Source organism: Genypterus blacodes, unplaced genomic scaffold, assembly GCF_046128005.1.
Source record: "Genypterus blacodes isolate CSIRO-AG114 ecotype Tasmania unplaced genomic scaffold, CSIRO-AGI_Gbla_v1 ptg000062l_1, whole genome shotgun sequence".
In the NCBI taxonomy this organism is placed as follows: domain Eukaryota; kingdom Metazoa; phylum Chordata; class Actinopteri; order Ophidiiformes; family Ophidiidae; genus Genypterus; species Genypterus blacodes.
In genome coordinates, this window is record NW_027466874.1 from 818,571 (window position 1) to 837,168 (window position 18,598).

General features: G+C 46.9%; 2 protein-coding genes across 2 annotated transcripts; one reads left to right on the forward strand and one right to left on the reverse strand.

Moving 5' to 3' along the window:
* Nucleotides 1–130: 130 nt before the first annotated feature.
* LOC143003594 (transcription factor IIIB 90 kDa subunit-like) lies at nucleotides 131–14,426 on the forward strand. Its single transcript, XM_076154360.1, has 19 exons — nucleotides 131–378; nucleotides 918–1,127; nucleotides 8,306–8,386; nucleotides 8,648–8,821; nucleotides 8,956–8,987; nucleotides 9,074–9,146; nucleotides 9,244–9,393; nucleotides 9,494–9,587; nucleotides 9,732–9,858; nucleotides 9,955–9,994; nucleotides 10,164–10,259; nucleotides 10,607–10,879; nucleotides 10,963–11,024; nucleotides 11,271–11,352; nucleotides 11,800–11,852; nucleotides 12,045–12,334; nucleotides 12,532–12,583; nucleotides 12,704–12,884; nucleotides 13,033–14,426. Exons 2-19 carry the CDS (start codon nucleotides 944–946, stop codon nucleotides 13,068–13,070), a joined length of 2,082 nt encoding a protein of 693 aa, XP_076010475.1. The 5' UTR covers nucleotides 131–378; nucleotides 918–943; the 3' UTR covers nucleotides 13,071–14,426.
* LOC143003596 (activator of 90 kDa heat shock protein ATPase homolog 1-like) lies at nucleotides 13,967–17,108 on the reverse strand. Its single transcript, XM_076154361.1, has 9 exons — nucleotides 16,909–17,108; nucleotides 16,311–16,501; nucleotides 16,139–16,221; nucleotides 15,741–15,858; nucleotides 15,385–15,476; nucleotides 15,137–15,286; nucleotides 14,643–14,744; nucleotides 14,494–14,545; nucleotides 13,967–14,124 (listed from the first exon to the last, which is right to left on the reverse strand). The coding sequence occupies exons 1-9, from the start codon at nucleotides 16,986–16,988 to the stop codon at nucleotides 13,967–13,969; spliced, it is 1,026 nt and encodes a 341-aa protein (XP_076010476.1). The 5' UTR covers nucleotides 16,989–17,108.
* Nucleotides 17,109–18,598: the final 1,490 nt, after the last annotated feature.

Genomic DNA, 18,598 nt, shown 5'->3' on the forward strand with positions numbered 1-18,598 from the left:
ATTTATCGGTGTTCACTGTAACACCGATAAAGTGGCTCGGAATGAAGTGGCTCGGAATACGAATGGAATATATTTGTTTTTTCTTTTGTCCAAGATCAACAAACCCAACGACCAATACGGAGCGCCGGACTGTGACGTCACTTCCTTGCGCCTCTTGAGGAAAACAAGAAGATCCCGCTGTCGATATTTTTTGTGATGTTTATTTTCTTTTAGTAGATCAAACATACATACTTATTTGATGGTCAGACGCGAAGGTTCCACCAACAAAACATGGATTTTAATAGAAAATCAATCCAGATGTGTGAAATGCCGCTAACGTGCTCGTGATCAGGATTCTATTGTTTTTTTATCCAGAGAAGAAGCTGTTTATACTTACAGGTCAGTTCATTCTATTTACTTCAGTTATTTAAGAATACACATAGGTTGATATAGACACGTTTCATCTGTTAGATTAACTACACAATAAATGTTGATATTGTTTGAGTGGATACAGATTATCGCACATTCAGATTTGACCCCATTCAGCACCGATGACATCGATATTGGTTGTAGTCTGATGTTCCTTGAATCCTTTGGATTAAATGCGCGGGAATCATAATGTAAACAAATGCACGTGGGGTAGTCAGTGTTTTGTCTTTTGTCTCCGTGACCATCTGGTGCGGAAGCAGGGCAGTCTGAATGTTTGTCTTTGAACTAGAAATGTTAATTAAAAAAAAAATATGATCCAGAGTCACATCAAAATCTAAAGTCTAAACAGACCTTCCTTGATGGAGGTATAAACTATTCAGCCCGTAATTCGAGAGCAGCACACACACATTCGCTGTTTAACCACACACCCAATGGTCCGCTGTGATGACCTTTGACCCCTAGCCATAGACCGATAACACAACAGCTAAATCTTCCTCCTCTTCTTCCAGGCTGTGGTGACCTTTGACCTGCAGCCATGAGCGTCAGGGCCTGCCGTAGCTGCGGTGGCTCGGACATCGATGTGGACCCGGCCCGGGGCAGCGCCGTCTGCACTGCCTGCGGGTCGGTCCTGGAGGATAACATCATCGTCTCCGAGGTCCAGTTTGTGGAGGGCAGTGGGGGCGTGTCCTCCGCCGTGGGGCAGTTTGTCTCATCTGATGGTGAGAGAAATCCCAAACCCTTGTGGTGCTGCTTTCCTTCCTCTTTCCTTCCTCATTACTGCTGGTTGATGACTTTTTTCACAGACCAACATGCCTGCAGATGTAAGAGAGTGATTGAGTTTCTCCGCTGTGATGATTAAAAATAGATCAGGTCAGATACACACAGCTGATGTGAGAAAGCTTTTATTATTTGTCCCAGACTTTTCAGGAAGTTTCTCTTTATGTTTTTGTGGAGCCGTCTGAGCCCATCTGTTGACCTGAAAAAAGACAAACAAACTGATCAGATTAACAGAATGATAATGACATTTGTTTTACCATAGAGACACTAAACCACTCTGAAATGAAATAGTTTGATTCGTCATATTTGGGAGGTCAAATCAAGGTACATTGGACACAGTTTGTAATTCACCAACTGGCTCCACCTTCAAGTGTGGACACTCGGGAAAGGTTTTTAAACAAACAAAGTTAAGTAAATCAAGAACTCAAACAGCTGATCAGACTTATAGCCGTTAGATGTCATTGAGGATTGACTAATAAGAAGTTAGCCTTGTTGTTTTGAGAGCAGCATTGGAGATGTGTAGTTACCTCTCAGGATGCCCTGATGAACGCTGGCTCCATACTGAGCAGACACGCCAGCGTCGAGGGCAGAGCCAGGAGAGCGGGAACACTCAGCTTGGTGTTGGACATGTTGAACTGGGCCAGAACCACCAGAAGCTGTGTTGGAACCAAGGAACATGCGGGGGATGGCAGATGGACCTGTGAGATCCTGAATGAGTGTGTGTGGGCTGTTCACGCCAGGTCCTCTGTGATGGGTCCCATCAGGTTGTCTGTCTTTGGGGACATTCGGTGGCGTGAAGCTGATTTCGGACGTCCTGCTGGATTCGAACCGAGTTGCAGGTTTCTTTCCAAGGAATCTCCCTGCAGACTGACCTGGTTTTACACGCACATTCCTAATGTTTCGGTCCTGGAACTGCGCTTCCTCTCTGCCGTCTGAACCTCTGTGGCCTGGATTCTGGTGCTGGGAGATCTGCTGGCTCTCATCACTGCTAACAGCTGGAGGAGGAGTAATATTTTGGGAGCTCATGTAGTTTCCAGATGGTTGGTTGAGGGCATATCCAGATGGAGCCAATTTCTTTGGAGGTCTAACTCTTATGTTCTGTGGTCTCCTGTGCTGGTCCTTCTGGATGTCCCTCCCTTCAAACGAACTGGATCTCTCCGGGTTTTGGTCAACCTGGCTGGTTTCATAAGCTGGTCCGGTACCGACAGGCTGAGATGGACGGATTTGGACGGTTGGACGGTTTTTCACTGGATCTTCATACAAATCAGTGGTAACATTGATATGGTTTTGGTCAGATGTGTTGTGTTTCCTGTCAGTAAGGACGTACTTGACGTCTCTCTGTGCTGCAGGCTGGTATGGATGTGCAGGCTCAGCTTCTCGTCTCTTGCTTTGTTCATATGTGCCAGGATGAAGATGAATTTCACTTCTCGCTTCCTGCAGGTCCAAATTTGGTTGAACCGAGTTTTGGTCCCATTTCACGCCAGAGTTCCAAACTGTATTTCCTGAACTGTCCAAACCTGGGAGAGTCAGACCTGGACCCTGTTGAGCACCGTTCCTGCTGCTCTCTGAGAGGTGACCTTTAGAAATGGGAATCCCACTGAAAGAATCCAAACCGGTGGTTGGATTGTTGTTGCTCGGTCTTGGCTGGATGCTGCCGTCTGGTAACTCGCTATATCCGTTAGGGAACAGAGAGAAAGGATGCCAGCTGAAGACATTCTGGTCCTCTTTTTGAGATGCGAGATGTCCTGGATCAGAGGGAATCTGGAGAGGAACCTGCTCTGTACTGAAGCCATGCTGCTGAGGGGGGAGATTGGGATTTAGAACAGTTTGAAGGACTGAGCTTTGGTAAGAAGCAGGGATGTGGATTCCTCCCAAGTGGCCGAGCTGGGGTTTGGGTTGAGTCCCAGCTGTGTTGTGGTCCAGTGTGGATGCAGGATGGATGCCGTCGACAGGATGTGCATTTGTTGCGCCTGTAGAAAGATGAATATTCAGATTTTGTCTACCAAAGCAGAATGTGTTCAGACCTGTAGAGGATCAGACCTTTAATGCTCTCAAACAGTTTGATGGAACCCACTCCCTGCTTCTCTGATCTGAAGATCCGGTCCACAAACAGCCTGCTGACTGCACCGAGAGGATAGAAGCACCTCACCGTCAGCCTGTTCAGACACAATCATCAGTCCATCTTCATCCCCTGTGCAGTTTGTGACTACATTTGATTCTTTTCGGAATCATAAAGTCCTAATCCAACATTTACTCTCTGTACTAATTATCTTTGTCTTACTTGAACTGCGAGTCCCTGGAGATAAAGTTGGGCCCATCTGCGATCAGCTGTCTGTCATGGAGGATCTCATTCTCATAAACCACGTACGACTCTCCCACCTGTTCAAACTCTTCGGTTAAAGAAACATTCCAAAAAGTTTGCGACACTTCTGATCATACACATACACAACAGTTTTACTGCCCTTTGCTTCAGAGAAAATATTTGAACGCTACATATATTCTCCACAGAGCAGCGACTGAATGATTACTCTCCACATTTTGCAGGTCTGTTGCAGATTATTATCAAATAAAAAGGTAAACTTTGTCCCAGTCGTCCCCCTGAAGTCTTATCATCCAGCCTAAATGTCAGATTGACTCTTACCATGGCTCTGGTTCCACATGTGTTCAGCTTGAACTCAAACAGGACTTTGGCGCCATCAGTCTGTTTGGGTCCACACGTTGGGTCCAGCAGCGTGGTTCTGTCAGGCTGGACTGTGGGCCAGGTGGTGCTCAGAGTCGTCACTGCCGTCATGGTCCCATCTGTAGAACAGACTAAAACCACAGAGTCAGTATGGAGCACTTCCTCTCTGCTGAAACCCTCTGAGAGGAGTGAAGGCTTAACACACTGAACTCAGGTACTGTGACCTGTCAAACTGTTCCGCTAGCTCGCAATACCCCGAAAAGTCCCGTCAGTCTCCACTCAACATCTCACTTTAATCCAGGTGGAATACAGATGATCTGTCGTGCCATGCCGTAATCTACTTTAGTGCAGTTACCAATCATGTCCTGCGTTTTGAAGATGCAGCGTTTGGCTGTGGACGTCTGGACTTCCAGCGTTCTAGAGTCTCTCAGCAGCAGTTTGAATGTCCCGTAAAAGCTGACCAGGTTGATTTCCTGGAAACAAAGATTACTGAAATGAAATTCTATCATGAATTATGTTATTGATTAGATTAATCTTTGAGGTGCAACGTGCCAACCAAGTGTCCAAAATGATTATTTTGCTTATTTAGTCTCACTAATCAAAATCCAAATACATTTGTTATAATCCTGATATTAATTTTGCAAAACGGAGATGCTTTCTTTTGAAACTTTGTTACTTTAACAAACTTCACTTATAAACCAGTCCAGACTAGTTTTAGCATGAACTGAGCGACCGACTGCGTTTACGACTTTGCATGGGCGAACTGTGTTGGTGCTACCTCATACGTGTATCCAGGGGAGAACACAGGAACTTCCAGGACAGATTTGTGGCTGTCATGGTGGAGGCGGTAGCCTCTCCGAGCGGCCAGCTGTGATGTCAGAGCCTCTGGGCCGACGCCCACCTCCCACAGACTCTCTGCTATCGGTGTTCTCATCACTGTGAATGTGATTCCTCCATGTGAACACTCGGATGTGATCTGAGGAGGAACTGAACAGACGATTGATTTATAGCTACAGTGTGTGATATTAATGTCTGTAATGTTTTGATTATCGTCTCCTTTCCTTTTACTTACATGCATTGTGCAAGTATGCCATGATGAAGGCGTGATGGTAGTAGGATTCTTCCTGCCCCACGATGGTTAGTGTGTAGTTTATATCCAGGGAGTACTGCAAGACGCCTTCACCCAGGTACTGAGGACGCAGTGAGACACACGTCGGATATTTGACGGGAGAAAAGAGCCTGTCATGTCTGCTTCAATTAAGAAATATAGTCAACTTGATCAGCAACACGTCTGGACTTTTGTCCAATACTGAATTCTACACCAATTATGTGACTCGGAGCGTTTGACATGCCGTCCTCACCGCCCGGTGAACCACGGGGTCCTGGAAAGGAACCCTGAGCTCATAGGCTCGGCTTCCGTTAGCATGAAGGACGGGGTTGACGCTGTAGCCTCGTTCAGAACCATCGGACATCTCCAACTTCTTCCCATTGATGGACACCTTCTCCAAGAACACGTCAACAGGAATGTTTCTCAGATACACACGGAACGCCTGCTCATCACTTACAGTCTCTACAAACCCACAACATGAGCCAGGATCAACATATTCAGTTAACATTAAGTCATTTCATTTGTCCACAAATCATTCTTTCACATGCAACAATTTGCTTCTTATTCATTTTCTGCCTGCGGTCTCAAACCTACGGTCCACAGTCGTTGGTTGGTGGCTGGTGAGCGGCGTGTCGAGCGCTCTGAGCAGCCGCTGTCTGGTTTCTACGCTGGTGCCGTCTTCGTACACCTGAGCGAAGATGTGCTCGTACAGCAGGAAGATCATATACATCTCCTTGTACATGTTGTTCACCACCAGACTCTGAGGAGCCCATGAGCCCAAGAGGTCAAAAGGTCACTGGTGTGATTCTGCTTGCATTTATAGTTTTGACTATTTTCCCTTTGCTTTCAGCTACATTTTATGTAACGCAGTTCAGATAAAGTGTGACAGACATGTTGCACTTTGTGCTGTGTGTTGTGCAGTTTACCTTCCTGTAGCCGCCCTCTGCACCAAAAGGGACTCTGATCTGGACCCGGCCCTTCTGTTGGGCCACTGTTATTCCTCTGGCAGTGGCAGTGGGCTCATCGAGCAGTCGGCCCTCCACTCCCACGCTGATGCTCCGACTTTCAAACCCCACCCCTTCCCCTACCAGAGGGGTCATGACCCTGGGGATGTCCCAGAGCAGCCAGGGTCCGTCAAAGAAGCCTGAATCTGGGGAAGGAGCACAGCGTCTCCCTCACCTGGGATCTCCAAAGGAACGGAAACAAGCTGCTCAGGTCATTGTGCAAGTGATAACCTACTGACTGTACAGGCCATGGACACGTCAAGCATCACCACCATCAGCCTCTGCTTAAAGAACAACCAGACCTGGACGACCTCCACCTCAACGCCGTCCACCTGAGGGTCAGAGTTCGAGTTGACTTCAACAGAAGGGAATCCTCTTTTAAATGGCAGCAATCATGTGACATCATCTCAACGACACAGAGAAAATAGCCCATCACTGTCTGCGAGTGTTGTCATGGAGCCGGTGACCTCTTGACACCCACCATGATGAGCTTGGTGTGTGGCTGCTTGTACGGAGACCGAAGCACCACTCTGGTTGCCGTGGTGGTCAAGCTGTAGCCCAGTCTGTGAGCTTCACTGATGGACATGGACACGACCTTGTCTTCACCCTGCTGCTGGAACATCAGCTGCCCGGCTGAGCTCGCCGTCCTCTGAGCCTGAACACAAGCAATAAATAACCAAGTTCAGGTGTTAATGAACAAGTGAAAGGGACCATGGAGTTTGTGTTGAGTTACCATAGTAAAGGCTGCTTGCTGAGTGGCTTCCATGTCTCCCTGCTGACCTCCACAGGAACTCTCCCTGTTCACATTCACCTGGAAAACATCAGCGACAACTACGTTGAGTGTGGAGTTCAAGGAGATCATGGAGATCAAGTTTAGCCGGTTTAGCTGGTGTGCTGACCTCCATGTAGTCCTCCTCACAGATCATCTCCCTGTGAGTCCAGCTCGGAGCAGAACACACTGCAGACACGGGATGGCTGATCCATCTTCCGGGTGGGTCAGTGAGGATCACGTTCAGTCTGAAGCTGAACACCTCATCGCGCTGAAGAACAAACACAAACTGACCCTCGCACCTCATCATCCTCACAAATGCAGCTCTTTGGTGGCACCTACCTGGTTCTGTGTGAAGCAGGAGTAGTATGAAGCTCTGAGGGTGGTGAAGCTGTCCGTCTTGAAGGTGCTGATGGTGTAACCACAGCGTGCGGCCAGCTCTGTGCTGAGGCTGTGGGCGCCATTTCCATCTGAACGAGGGCAAGACTGAGACTATGACACAGAACTAGAGCCAACAAATACATCCTGAATCAAACTTCTAATCATCTATTCAGTTTCCGGTGATGATGAAACAGTGTAAACATTTTGCCAGCTGGTTCATACTCAAACTCACCGACAGCCTCAAACTGTGGCGGCTGGTTTGAGGAGATGTGGATCCACAGATGGCGATCCCGACACTCTGACTGGATAACCGGCTCTGGAAAAACTGACACCATCCAAAAGTGATCTGACTCAATTGAGATGCTTTAACCGGTTAAAGTGCAAACTTACCAGTGAAATCAGTTTACCTTCCTGCTGACCTCCAGCTGCTTGGGCGCAGCAGGTGAAGGCGAGTCTGAAACAGCAGCAGCACGCGTTCCATCATGTTGGTGCCACATGTTTTTAAACTAGCTCAGGTGTGATTCTTACCTGCGGTCAAACTCACCTGGTTATGATGAGAACGCTGAGCGTGGCGCTGAGAGTTGCAGCCATGTTGCGGCTGCAGAGAACACAAACGCAGCTCCTCTCCCTGTCTGAACACTGGGAAACCCTCAGCCAGCACCAGGTGAGCTAATTAGCTGGTTCCCATAGTAACAGGGGAGGAGGGTCCAGGTGGGGGTGATTGATGCTGATTAGAGGCTCATGCTGCGTTCAGGTGCTCAGTAGAAGGTGGTATAAACCATATGATCGTGTGCTGTATACAGCCTCAGTCTATTGGAATGTTTATGTGGACAGAATATAATAATAATAAAGACAACTGAATATTTCTTATCTGAAAAAAAAAACTGCCTTATTGGCAGTAAAACCCTTATCTGTATGGATGCCATTTCTTCCCCAGACTGAAAGGACTCAGCTGGGATTTGAACCCAGGAGTTTCATTCTGTGTTGAACAGTGTGAACCACTGTACCATTGAGACATGAACAAGATTTACTATTTACCTTCTAATATGTATGAGAATTACACTATTATCATGTACTTGTTTATTGAATAAGTATCACTGACAAAATTCTGATATATCCCCCCCCCCCCTCTCTCTCTCTCTCTCTCTCTCTCTCTCTCTCTCTCTCTCTCTCTCTAGGTCCAGCTAAGGCTCCTCTGCTTGGTTCTGGTTTCCACACCAGTGTGGGTAAAGAGTCCAGAGCACAGACCCTACAGAATGGTGAGCATTTACCTCATCATCACCATCATCATGGGTTCACAATCATGGTTACAAAGTCTCAGAGGCCCCACTGTGTGTGTGTGTGTGTGCGTGTGTGCGTGTGTATGTGTATGTAAATGCTTGCCTGTGTTCCCTGGTAGGAGCACAGCGCCATCTGCTGCCAAATCACAGAATAACACACACCTGCAGCAGCACGAAATGCAGTACTGAAATGTTGACTTAAGGAGCATTACTACAATGGAAGTGTGTGTCTTTGTGTAGGGAAGCGTCAGATCCACCACCTGGGCAACCAGCTGCAGCTGAACCAGCACTGCTTGGACACGGCCTTCAACTTCTTCAAGATGGTGGTCAGCAAACACCTGACCCGAGGACGCAAGATGGAGCACGTGATCGCCGCCTGCCTCTACCTGGTCTGCCGCACAGAGGGCACACCACGTATCCTAGCAACCAGAGTCACTATGTTGGCGGAAGCCTGTGTCACATTTCTATTTAACCTGAAAACCTTCATTCAATTCTGTTCCATACCCAACCTACAGAGGTTTAGCTGGTTGCCCTTAACTTTTACACAGACATGCTGCTGGACCTGAGTGACCTGCTGCAGGTAGAACCAATCCCAGCCAAACACAGCTACGCGTGTGTTGTTACTTTGTGTGTGAGTTGTGTTTACCTGCTGTTTTGTGTCCTCAGGTGAACGTTTACATCCTGGGAAAGACGTTCCTGCTCTTGGCCCGCGAGCTCTGCATCAACGCTCCAGCCATCGGTAATATTTGTACAGCTGAGTGGTCAATCACAGTATTCTATGGTCAGTTATTGTCTTAATAATAATCTCTCTCTCTCTCTCTTTCTCTCCCTCTCAGATCCGTGTCTGTACATCCCTCGTTTCGCCCACATGTTGGAGTTTGGAGTCAGGACCCACGAGGTCTCCATGACGGCCCTGAGGCTCGTTCAGAGGATGAAGAGGGACTGGATGCACACAGGCCGGCGCCCGTCAGGACTCTGTGGAGCAGGTAGAGCCAAATACCATGGCTGCTGTTCCCTTGGCAACCATGTTATTATTGTTCAAAAATCTGACAAACATCTTCTTTCTCCTCTATCCTCTTCCTCCAGCTCTCCTGGTTGCAGCTCGGATGCATAAGTTTCGCCGTACGGTGAAGGATGTGATCAGTGTGGTGAAGGTTTGCCAGGCAACTCTGAGGAAGAGGTAAAGGCCATATGAGCTACTTCCTGTTTAGCTGTCTGTTATAAGGACAGCTGCATTACATCACATAGCAGTAAGATCTCAATGAGATGGTCACATGCTGTAATATTACATCACATTCTGGCATTGTGTTCCTTCCCTGTGCAGGTTAACAGAGTTTGAGGACACGCCCACAAGTCAGCTGACTATCGATGAGTTCATGCGCGTGGATCTGGAGCAGGAGTGTGATCCGCCCTCCTTCACCGCTGGACAGCAGAAGAACAAGATGCAGCAGGTAACGCTCTCTCTGATTGGCTGCTAGCAGGCCACACTGACGCCACTGTCAGACGACGATGTTCTTATCCCTTTCACCTGTCCCCCCCTTCTTCAGCTGGAACAGGAACTAGCCAAGAAGCTGGACGAGGTCGAAGGTCAGTACCCGCATGCACCAATGACATTTCACATATACAGCGTATGCCTTAAATGGATATTAGTGATAGAATTGTGTTCCATTATCAGATATTCTCATCCATTGATTGTGTCTCTATGAAACACACACACGTCCATCAGAGTGACACGTTTCTCCTCCTGGTGCTGCAGGAGAGATCACCTGCTACAGAGACGAGATTGAGACGGAGCTGGAGAACAGCCGACCCAAGCTGAAAGGAATCTACGCTGCGTACGCCAAAGAAATAGGTCTGAACCGCACCAGAGGGTTCTAACCTCTGACACTCACCAGCTCCAAGCCCCAGATAATAAAAGCCACACACTGCAGAACAGAGATGAACCCACAGCAGATAGGTGATCGTCACAGTGACATGTAGCTGTTCTGTAGATTAACATTAGATTAGATTATTAAAGGGATGATCACATTAGATTATAGTAAATTACACCAGATTGCAGCGGATCACATTGGCTCATAGTAGGTCATACAGGGGTGGATCATACGGTGTAAAAGCTGCCTCTCACCCAGTGCATGTTGGGATAAACTGTAGCACCTAACACTGAGGTATCGACTTGGACTTCCGCCTTGTGTTTTGCAGACCCTAATGAGCAGGCCATGTCCGTGACCTCTGACCCAGAGGAACAGGAAGGTGAGGACGCCGAACTTGAAGCCGCTACTCAACAAATGACGCAGGACTATCTGTGTCACGTGATCCAGGAGGAGCAGGTGGGCAATGACCCGAAGGCCAAGAAGGCCGCCGAGTCAGAGGAGACTCGCTGCCAGCCTGCCTCTCTGGCCTCCATCCTGGGGAAGCTGCCCACCGCCAGCAGCCTGGGCCCCCAGGAGCCTGAGAAAGACATCAAACCAGATGGTAAGAACACACACACACACACTCACAAACAAAGACCCACAAATCCTGTACTGGTGTTTAGCGGGAGGTGTATTTTGTTGCAGATGAGGAGTCTGAGGGCGGAGAGCTGGACCTGGATGGCATCGATGATATGGAGATTGAGAAGGTCAGTTTCTGTTTACAATCATCACTGATGTGTGATTGAACATGTGAACCTGCTGCACCATGATGATTGATTAGGCACCATAAACTGCAAGTTTTATACAGAAACTTTTAAGGAAGTAAAGGTGATTTCATTTCTTTTTGTCAGTTACATCCTGATCTCCTTACATTGACGTGTTACCTTCACATGACTCACACAATCCATCCATGTTTGTTTTGATGTGATATGCATTGTTTTGTGTGTCTGCAGTACATCCTGAATGACAAGGAGGTGCAGGTGAAGACGGAGCTGTGGATGAAGCAGAACGCAGAATATTTACAGGAGCAGAAAGGTCATTAAACGCCACATCCAGAAACCGAAGAACTAAAACCACATGTTTACTTTTTACCTTTTGATGGATTTAAAACTACACTGTAAAAAACTTTTTTACAAGACAGAAGGACGAATGTTAGGAAAACCAATGCTACTGATCCTTGTCCTAACTGCTGATGAGTATTGTTAGGTTGAAATAGTCCCAATAATAATTCATAGTGGATCTGATCACATTAGATCAGGCATCTCATTGGAGAATCGCATCCAAGATTATCAAGAATTTTACTCATTCAACAGTCCAAATATATCTAAATTATCATAAATGCTTGAATCTAAATAATAGTTTTAGACAGAAACAGGGTCTAGAGCAAAGGTCACAGAAGGTAACAATCTCAGTCTTTGTCCTATAATTCTAATTCATTGATGATTTAATGTTGGTCTTTCTATCCATCTTCCTGTTTTGTAGAAAAAGAGGAAAGGATCAAAAAGGAAAAAGAACAGGGGACATACAAAGAGAAAGTAAGTGTGTGTGTATGTGTGTGAGAGGTCCAAAATCCTGCAGCTCTGCGTCAAGGCCTCCACTCACATCACATCAAATGTCAATGTCCTGCCAAACACGCAAAATAGGGATCTTACATTCATGCACATAATCCCAAAATAAATAAGACAAGTTGTTTGTGAACTTTTCGGATGTTGACTTCTGCCTAACAGCCCAAAAAGACCAAGAAGAAGGAGAAGCCCATCCAGGCGCTGACGGCAGGCGAGGCCATCGAGAAGATGCTGGAGAAGAAGAAGATCTCCAGTAAGATCAACTATGACGTCCTTCGAGACCTTAACAGGCAAGGGGGAGGGGCCGGAAGTGACCCGGGCACCAGTCCTGACAGAGCCACGCCCGATCCCCCCACTGCTACACGGAAACGACCCGCCCGCACCCGCCGCAAGAAGCCCAACAGCAACACCCGCCTGGACATGATTGCTTCTGCCACCATCATGGGCAAGAGGTTTGGCTCTGCCGCACACCAACAGACTTTATGACATCGCTCTAACCAATCACAGTGCATTTATTCTCTTATAATCCAATCAGTAGGCATACATCATACACGTAACATAATGATATTAAATTCAGCACCATTGATGTTCCTGCCTTGTGTCAACAGTAAATGTCTATTCTGTTGTGTTAATATCTATTCTATTTCAGGCTCCGCCCACTCATATCCTCTCCACCACTGAAGAAGAAGGCAGTCCCCAAGGTGAGTTACTAGGATCTAGACCATGATGAGTTAATGCAGTTTAGATCAGGATGAGTTAAACCGGCTCAGAACCGGTTCAACCTGTCACAGTGTGCTGAATTTTTGTATTTCCTCTATTAGACAGAAAACGCTGTTGCCGTGGCAGCACCCACAACAAAAGTAGCTGTGGACGAGGCCCCACCCCCTGATCCTCAGGCTCCGCCCCTGGAAGCAGCTGTAGCTGCAGATGATGAGGAGGAGCAGGAGGAAGAGGAGGAGGAAGAGCAGTGCGTCAGTGCTCTGCAGCTCATAGGAGGCAGCGGTGAGCTCATAAATACTAAAGAGACAAATAGATAAAATGTTTGATGTGCAGTAGAAGTCTAATGCAGTATTTTATTGTAGTAATTAAGTTGTTGCTAAAATAATGCCTTGATTGATATTCCATTGACTGATTAATTGATTATTTCCAGATTATGGCTGTGAGGTGGAGGAGGAGGAAGTCTTCTAACGCCGTCCTGCTCACCTCAGAGCTGGTTTGACCTTTGACCCCCTGATGCAGATGGAGTCTTAGTCCAGTAACTGGACTGGATTCTTCTTCACTCATTCCTGAACTTAAGGCAGCTAGAGCACAGGCTTTTATTAGAAAGGTCAAACGGATCAATCAGCAATATGTGACGTTAACATCTGATCAATTTAAATTCCTGTAGGTTTTAAAGTTCATCATTCACACTGATACATTTATTTATATTCCAGTTTTCTTTTTGAAAAATGTCTTATTAATGATTTTTGTAAAATTCAGCCCTTGTAACATTCTGATGTTGTTATTGTAAAAAGTCGTAGCTTTGTGTCTTTTAGCAAAATATATGTGTGTATTTTTATACTGGCACTGATCTACATGAATGTAAATATGAAACTCTCCTGCTTCTCATTTGAAGATTGTAAGAAAATGAGTTCAACTGCAAAAACAGAGGACCATCAAGTTTTAAAGTCAATTTTCATTATGCATTCCATATTTTATCAATCAGACTTGATGTCGATTGTTGATTGTATTAGAAATGACAGAAAAGGTTTTTTACCACAGAGTTATCTGTTTTTGCAACTGAATTCATTGTTACCGAATTATCTAAAAGTTTGTGATGTTGATCATAAATGTTGCAGGAATGAGATCATGGAGTTTTTTTACTTTTGTCTCATATTTCTCTCCAAATCTGATACAACGTGGACTGGTCTCCAGGTTTTCACTTGAACCACAAAGGAACTATAACGTTTTTAGGTTTTGTCCAAGAATAAACAAGCTTCATATAATTCAAAGAACCAAAAAGAAGATTCTACACAGAACCTTTAAGGAACCATTTCACCATTCAAGTCACCTAAGCAGCAGAGCTCAGTGTCTCTCAGTCAGTTTCAGTATCCAAACGTTTGTTTGATGGCCTGGAAGTAGAACCTGGTCCAGCCCCCCCTAGTGGACTCTTCCTCCGCTGCTGGGACTCCTCGACACTGCATCCTCAGCTCTGTCTCGTCTCCTCGGTCCTCCATCTCCAGAGTGATGATGGCGTAGTGCTCTGATGGACAGGACAGGGACACAGATGAACCAAGTCCTCAAATTCTCTGCAGAGCAACTAAAGCAACGTGTATCTCCTGACAGCTAAATATACTGCAGAGCAACTAAAGCAACTTGTATCTCCTGACAGCTAAATATACTGCAGAGCAATTTGCTCTGAAATGTGCAGCAAGAAAAGTCTCAACAATGTAAATACTTAAAATTGTATTGTAATTTAGTGTCTTTTTGTTCATGAAAGGTTTTTACAAAAATGTAATTACTCAAGTAAATAACCAGAATATAAGATTGTTCTTCAGCACTGTACTAGAGTAAAAGTAACTTTTTGCAGCTCTGTGTGTTGAGTCAATTGTCCAGCAAGGGGGCGACATACCACTGGGCCATGTCCTGAACCTCCACCTCATCCCTATCTTCTTGTCAGGAACCTGTAGGAAGAGCAGGAGAACATGCTTACATCAGCCACAGGGGCCACAGCTGTGACTCCACCACACTGAAATGAAACAACGAAGAACATGAACTGACCAGCTGGGTGAATTCTCCGCTCACGTTGCCTCCCAGCAGCTGAAATTTTCCTCCACGCTGAGCATCCACCACCGCAGACGAGCGCGTGAACACCTGCACAAACTGCACAGCAGGCAGCCTCACACACGGCACTACTGCAGTACATCACTGTACGTCAAGTAACTACAATTACCAGGTTTCACTGACCTGAGTTTTGTGTTTTTTTGCGTCACAAACCGTGGTGACAGCTTCCATTATAAATGAATGAAGAAGTGAGTTAAGACGACATCTCGTTTAATTTTGCAGTTGAGCAATGTGCCCATGTTTCCCACAAAATGGCCGATGGAAGCAGTACCAGTAGCCGGATTTGTTCTGGATTCGGCTCTAGGCTGTGCTCCCTTCAGGCTTGTTCCTCTTTAGAATCTGGGGTTGTGGCCTAAAGATGATGTGTGACATAATTCTCTCCCGTCTTAAGCTGTGTTGTGTTTTGCACTGGACCTGGTCTGGGTTTGTACCTCCTGGTTGACGAAGGTCCTGTACAGCTCATCGGCCGTGGTGAGGAAGGTTTCTGTCAGTGTGAAGGTACATGTTGGGATGCAAACCCCTGCAGAGCTTTGGGAGTGGCTGGAGGTGTGTGTGGAGGTGGAGCTTGGTGGGGAGCTGATCTACACAGAGGAACATCAAGAGGTCATGTTGGAACAGAAGGGGTCCATGTGTTTGGGGCGACAGAAGGCTTCACTGGATGATGAAACTGAACTCTTACCAGTGTTTTCTTGGGCTTGACCTGCTCCTTCTTAGCAGGCTCAGGCTGGTTCTCTCCATTTGCTTTTGGTAGAATCATCCCCTGGCTGAACTCTGTAAGGTCAGAGGTCAGAAGTTACACACAACCAACCTGTTGTGTGGTAAACATGGAGCCCTAAAGCCCAAAAGTAAGGCCTCACATGTTTCCTCGTCACAGATACGATGGCAAATGGCAGCAATTTTGATACGCACACACACACACGTGTTAGAATAGAGAAAGAGTGAGCTAGTTTGGGTACCATAGCAACCAGTCAGCTCGTTCTTTCCCTCTGTTGCATCACAACGTGTACAAACGGTGAAACACTTAAAGGAACTTGCCTGATTTCAGTTGCTTGACGTAGTTGCCCAGAACCTGCCGCACCTCCGGGACTCCTCTCCTCTTCATCAGGTCCAGCAGCGGCGTGCTGGGCTGGTCTTTACACAGGGACACTGAGATCTGGGCAGGAAAACATCAGCTGGACTCAGCGTAAACAAACAGGAGCAGGAAGTGGCAAGCACGGCTGTGGCACACATGGAGCCAGGAAGGGAATGAATTCTCAAAGTTGATACATTCTCAGGGATAAACAAAGGATTATACTGTAGCCTGTAATTATTCAGCCATATTGGCACCACACCAAGACAGAAGTTAGACATTTTGCTGTTGCATGATGTCAGTCGACCATCCACATCCTGTGTTGTTGGAATATGGATGTGTAGTAGCTTCCGCCTTCACTCACATCCAGGTCGTCCATGTCGTTTTCATCAGAGAGGTTCGGGACTTCCAGGCTGCCTCGGTACTTCAAACCATTGGTGGAGGTTCCTACAGGAAGTAGAAGACATGTTTCCGCTGCTCGTTTGGCGATGTCATTGGTGAATTTGGTAGTAATGTGATGTCATGGTCACACTGACCCAGCCAGCCGACCCTGAGCTGCCACTCGTAGAAAAAGATGAGTTTTCCCTTGCGGTTGTTGATGGACGCCTCCCCCTCCAATTTGGACATGTCGGTCAGCTGACACACGCCCTCTGACCCCTCCACCCGAACACCTAGCAGCAGCTGCTCCAGCCGCTCAGACGACCAGCCTGAGACGTCACGCTCCGTCCTGAAAGGCAGCACAGGAAGAGGACGTCGCAGTGGTTACACTGGACTGACTGGATTGGAGTTTGAAGTTTAGCAGCGCATCGAAGACAAACTGCAGACTTTCAGGGAAGCTGCATCAATGAAGGAATGTTTGACCTTTAACCTTAAACCTCCACCTGGCCGGCAGAGAAAATCTGAACATTTGTTGATAAAAATATCTCAACATATGCTGAAGCAGTGGGGGATCACATTTCACACACACACACACACCCACCCACACATACACCTCTCCAGTGACTGTACAGTTCAGTAAGCTCAGACTGATTTTATACTCTTAAACTTCATATTCTGTCATTATATGTGTCAAATGCTGGTCCAGATACACAAAACGTCAAAACAACAACACACACAGTAATCAAAACTACTGACCAGTGCCAGTTGTTGACATTTGTAGCGTCGGCTCGCTCCTCCACGATCCAACGAGGATCTCCTTCCCCCCATTTAGCCATGCCAGGTGATAGAACCTGTCTGTCTGAGTGCTTCACTGTCTATCTGTCTGTCTGTCTGTGTTGAAATGTCTCTCCTTCTCCCTGTCTGTCTCTCTCTACCAGTTTTCAAGTGTTGGGTTCTGAGTCCTGCTGCTATAAAAAGCTGACAGCTGAAACCAACTTCCTCTCAGGACTTTCAAAGTTAAACGCTCGTTGTACCAATGCCGCCTTCAATATAAAATGAATCCTCATATGATCCAGAACCTTCTTACAGATCATATGCTCAATTCATCGAGCAGCAGCTCAAAGTGCTGAAACTCTGTTGACACCCTAGAACATTCCAGCTTGAGCTTTGAGCCGAATGCTGATGTCTTTGATGTCTCCATGTAGGATGTAAGCATCAGAGCTAAAATGTGACCTGTTAAGGAGGACAAGTTATGCAGATTTCTGTGTTCCTAACTGGGACTGCAGTCTCATGTTCTTCACGGAAACATGGCTTAGCGACGCTGTCCCGAACTGCGTGGTGGAGCTTGAGGGGCGAACCATCTTCAGGGCCGACAGAGAAGCGGCAGCCACAGGTAAAAGCAGAGGTGGAGGAGTATGCATTTATGTAAACAAATCATGGTGCACGGACTCTGCCGTTGTGGATACCCATTGTTCTGCTGATCTGGAATACCTGGTTATCAAGTGCAGGCCCCTCTCCCTTCCACGTGAGTTCACCTGCATTGTTGCTGCTGCGGTTTATGTCCCACCGGATGCTAATGCAAAAGTGGCCATGAAAGAACTTTATGCTGCCATCAACAAACTGCAGACCATACATCCGGATGGGGCCTTTATTGTCGCTGGGGATTTTAACCACTGCACTCTACGGACTGTTCTTCCAAAGTTCCACCAGAACGTCTCCTGCTCCACAAGGGGACAAAGAACTTTGACCATGTTTACACCAGTTTAGCTAAGGCATACAAAGTCACTCCCCTCCCCCACCTTGGTCACTCTGATCACCTCTCTTTGTTCCTGATCCCCAAGTACTCCCCCATCATCAAACAGATCAAACCCACATCAAGGACCGTCAAGATCTGGTCCGAGGGTGCTGATTCCATTCTCCAACAGCAATTCCAACAAACAGATTGGAATGTGTTCTCCGCTCAGGCCACCACAGACTCCCTGATTAACATTGACATTCTCACAAACTCTGTCCTGGATCATATCAACAGGTGTGTGGGCAGGGTGACATCACTTAAAGCAATAAAAACTTTCCCCAACCAGAAGCCCTGGATGAACAGAGAGGTTCGCCTTCTGCTCAAAGCCAGAGATGCAGCCTTCAGGTCTGGAGACCGGGAGGCCTACAGCTCAGCTAGGGCCAACCTGAGGAGGGGAATCTCACAGGCCAAACATGGCTACAAACTGAAGGTTGAAGAGCACTTCAACTCCTCTGACCCCCGGCACATGTGGCAAGGCATACAGACACTCACCAGCTACAAACCACCCAACACTGTGCCCCCTACCAGCTCCACCTCCCTCCCTGACGAGCTCAACCACTTCTACGCTCGCTTTGACCGGGAAAACAGGGAGGTGATGTCCAAGGCAGATCTACCTCTCAATGATCTGCCTCTCACACTCTCCACCTCAGA

What these genes read in the sequence shown, in the direction of transcription:
- LOC143003594 (XM_076154360.1), top strand. Translation starts at nt 944, where the DNA reads ATGAGCGTCAGGGCCTGCCGTAGCTGCGGTGGCTCGGACATCGATGTG. An exon ending in CAGGCAACTCTGAGGAAGAG is followed by an intron (nt 9,588 to 9,731) that starts GTAAAGGCCATA and finishes TTCCCTGTGCAG; the next exon opens with GTTAACAGAGTTTGAGGACA. An exon ending in TGCGTACGCCAAAGAAATAG is followed by an intron (nt 10,260 to 10,606) that starts GTCTGAACCGCA and finishes TGTGTTTTGCAG; the next exon opens with ACCCTAATGAGCAGGCCATG.
- LOC143003596 (XM_076154361.1), bottom strand. Translation starts at nt 16,988, where the DNA reads ATGGCTAAATGGGGGGAAGGAGATCCTCGTTGGATCGTGGAGGAGCGA. An exon ending in AATGTCAACAACTGGCACTG is followed by an intron (nt 16,502 to 16,908) that starts GTCAGTAGTTTT and finishes GCTGCCTTTCAG; the next exon opens with GACGGAGCGTGACGTCTCAG. An exon ending in GTTCAGGACATGGCCCAGTG is followed by an intron (nt 14,125 to 14,493) that starts GTATGTCGCCCC and finishes CCTGTCCATCAG; the next exon opens with AGCACTACGCCATCATCACT.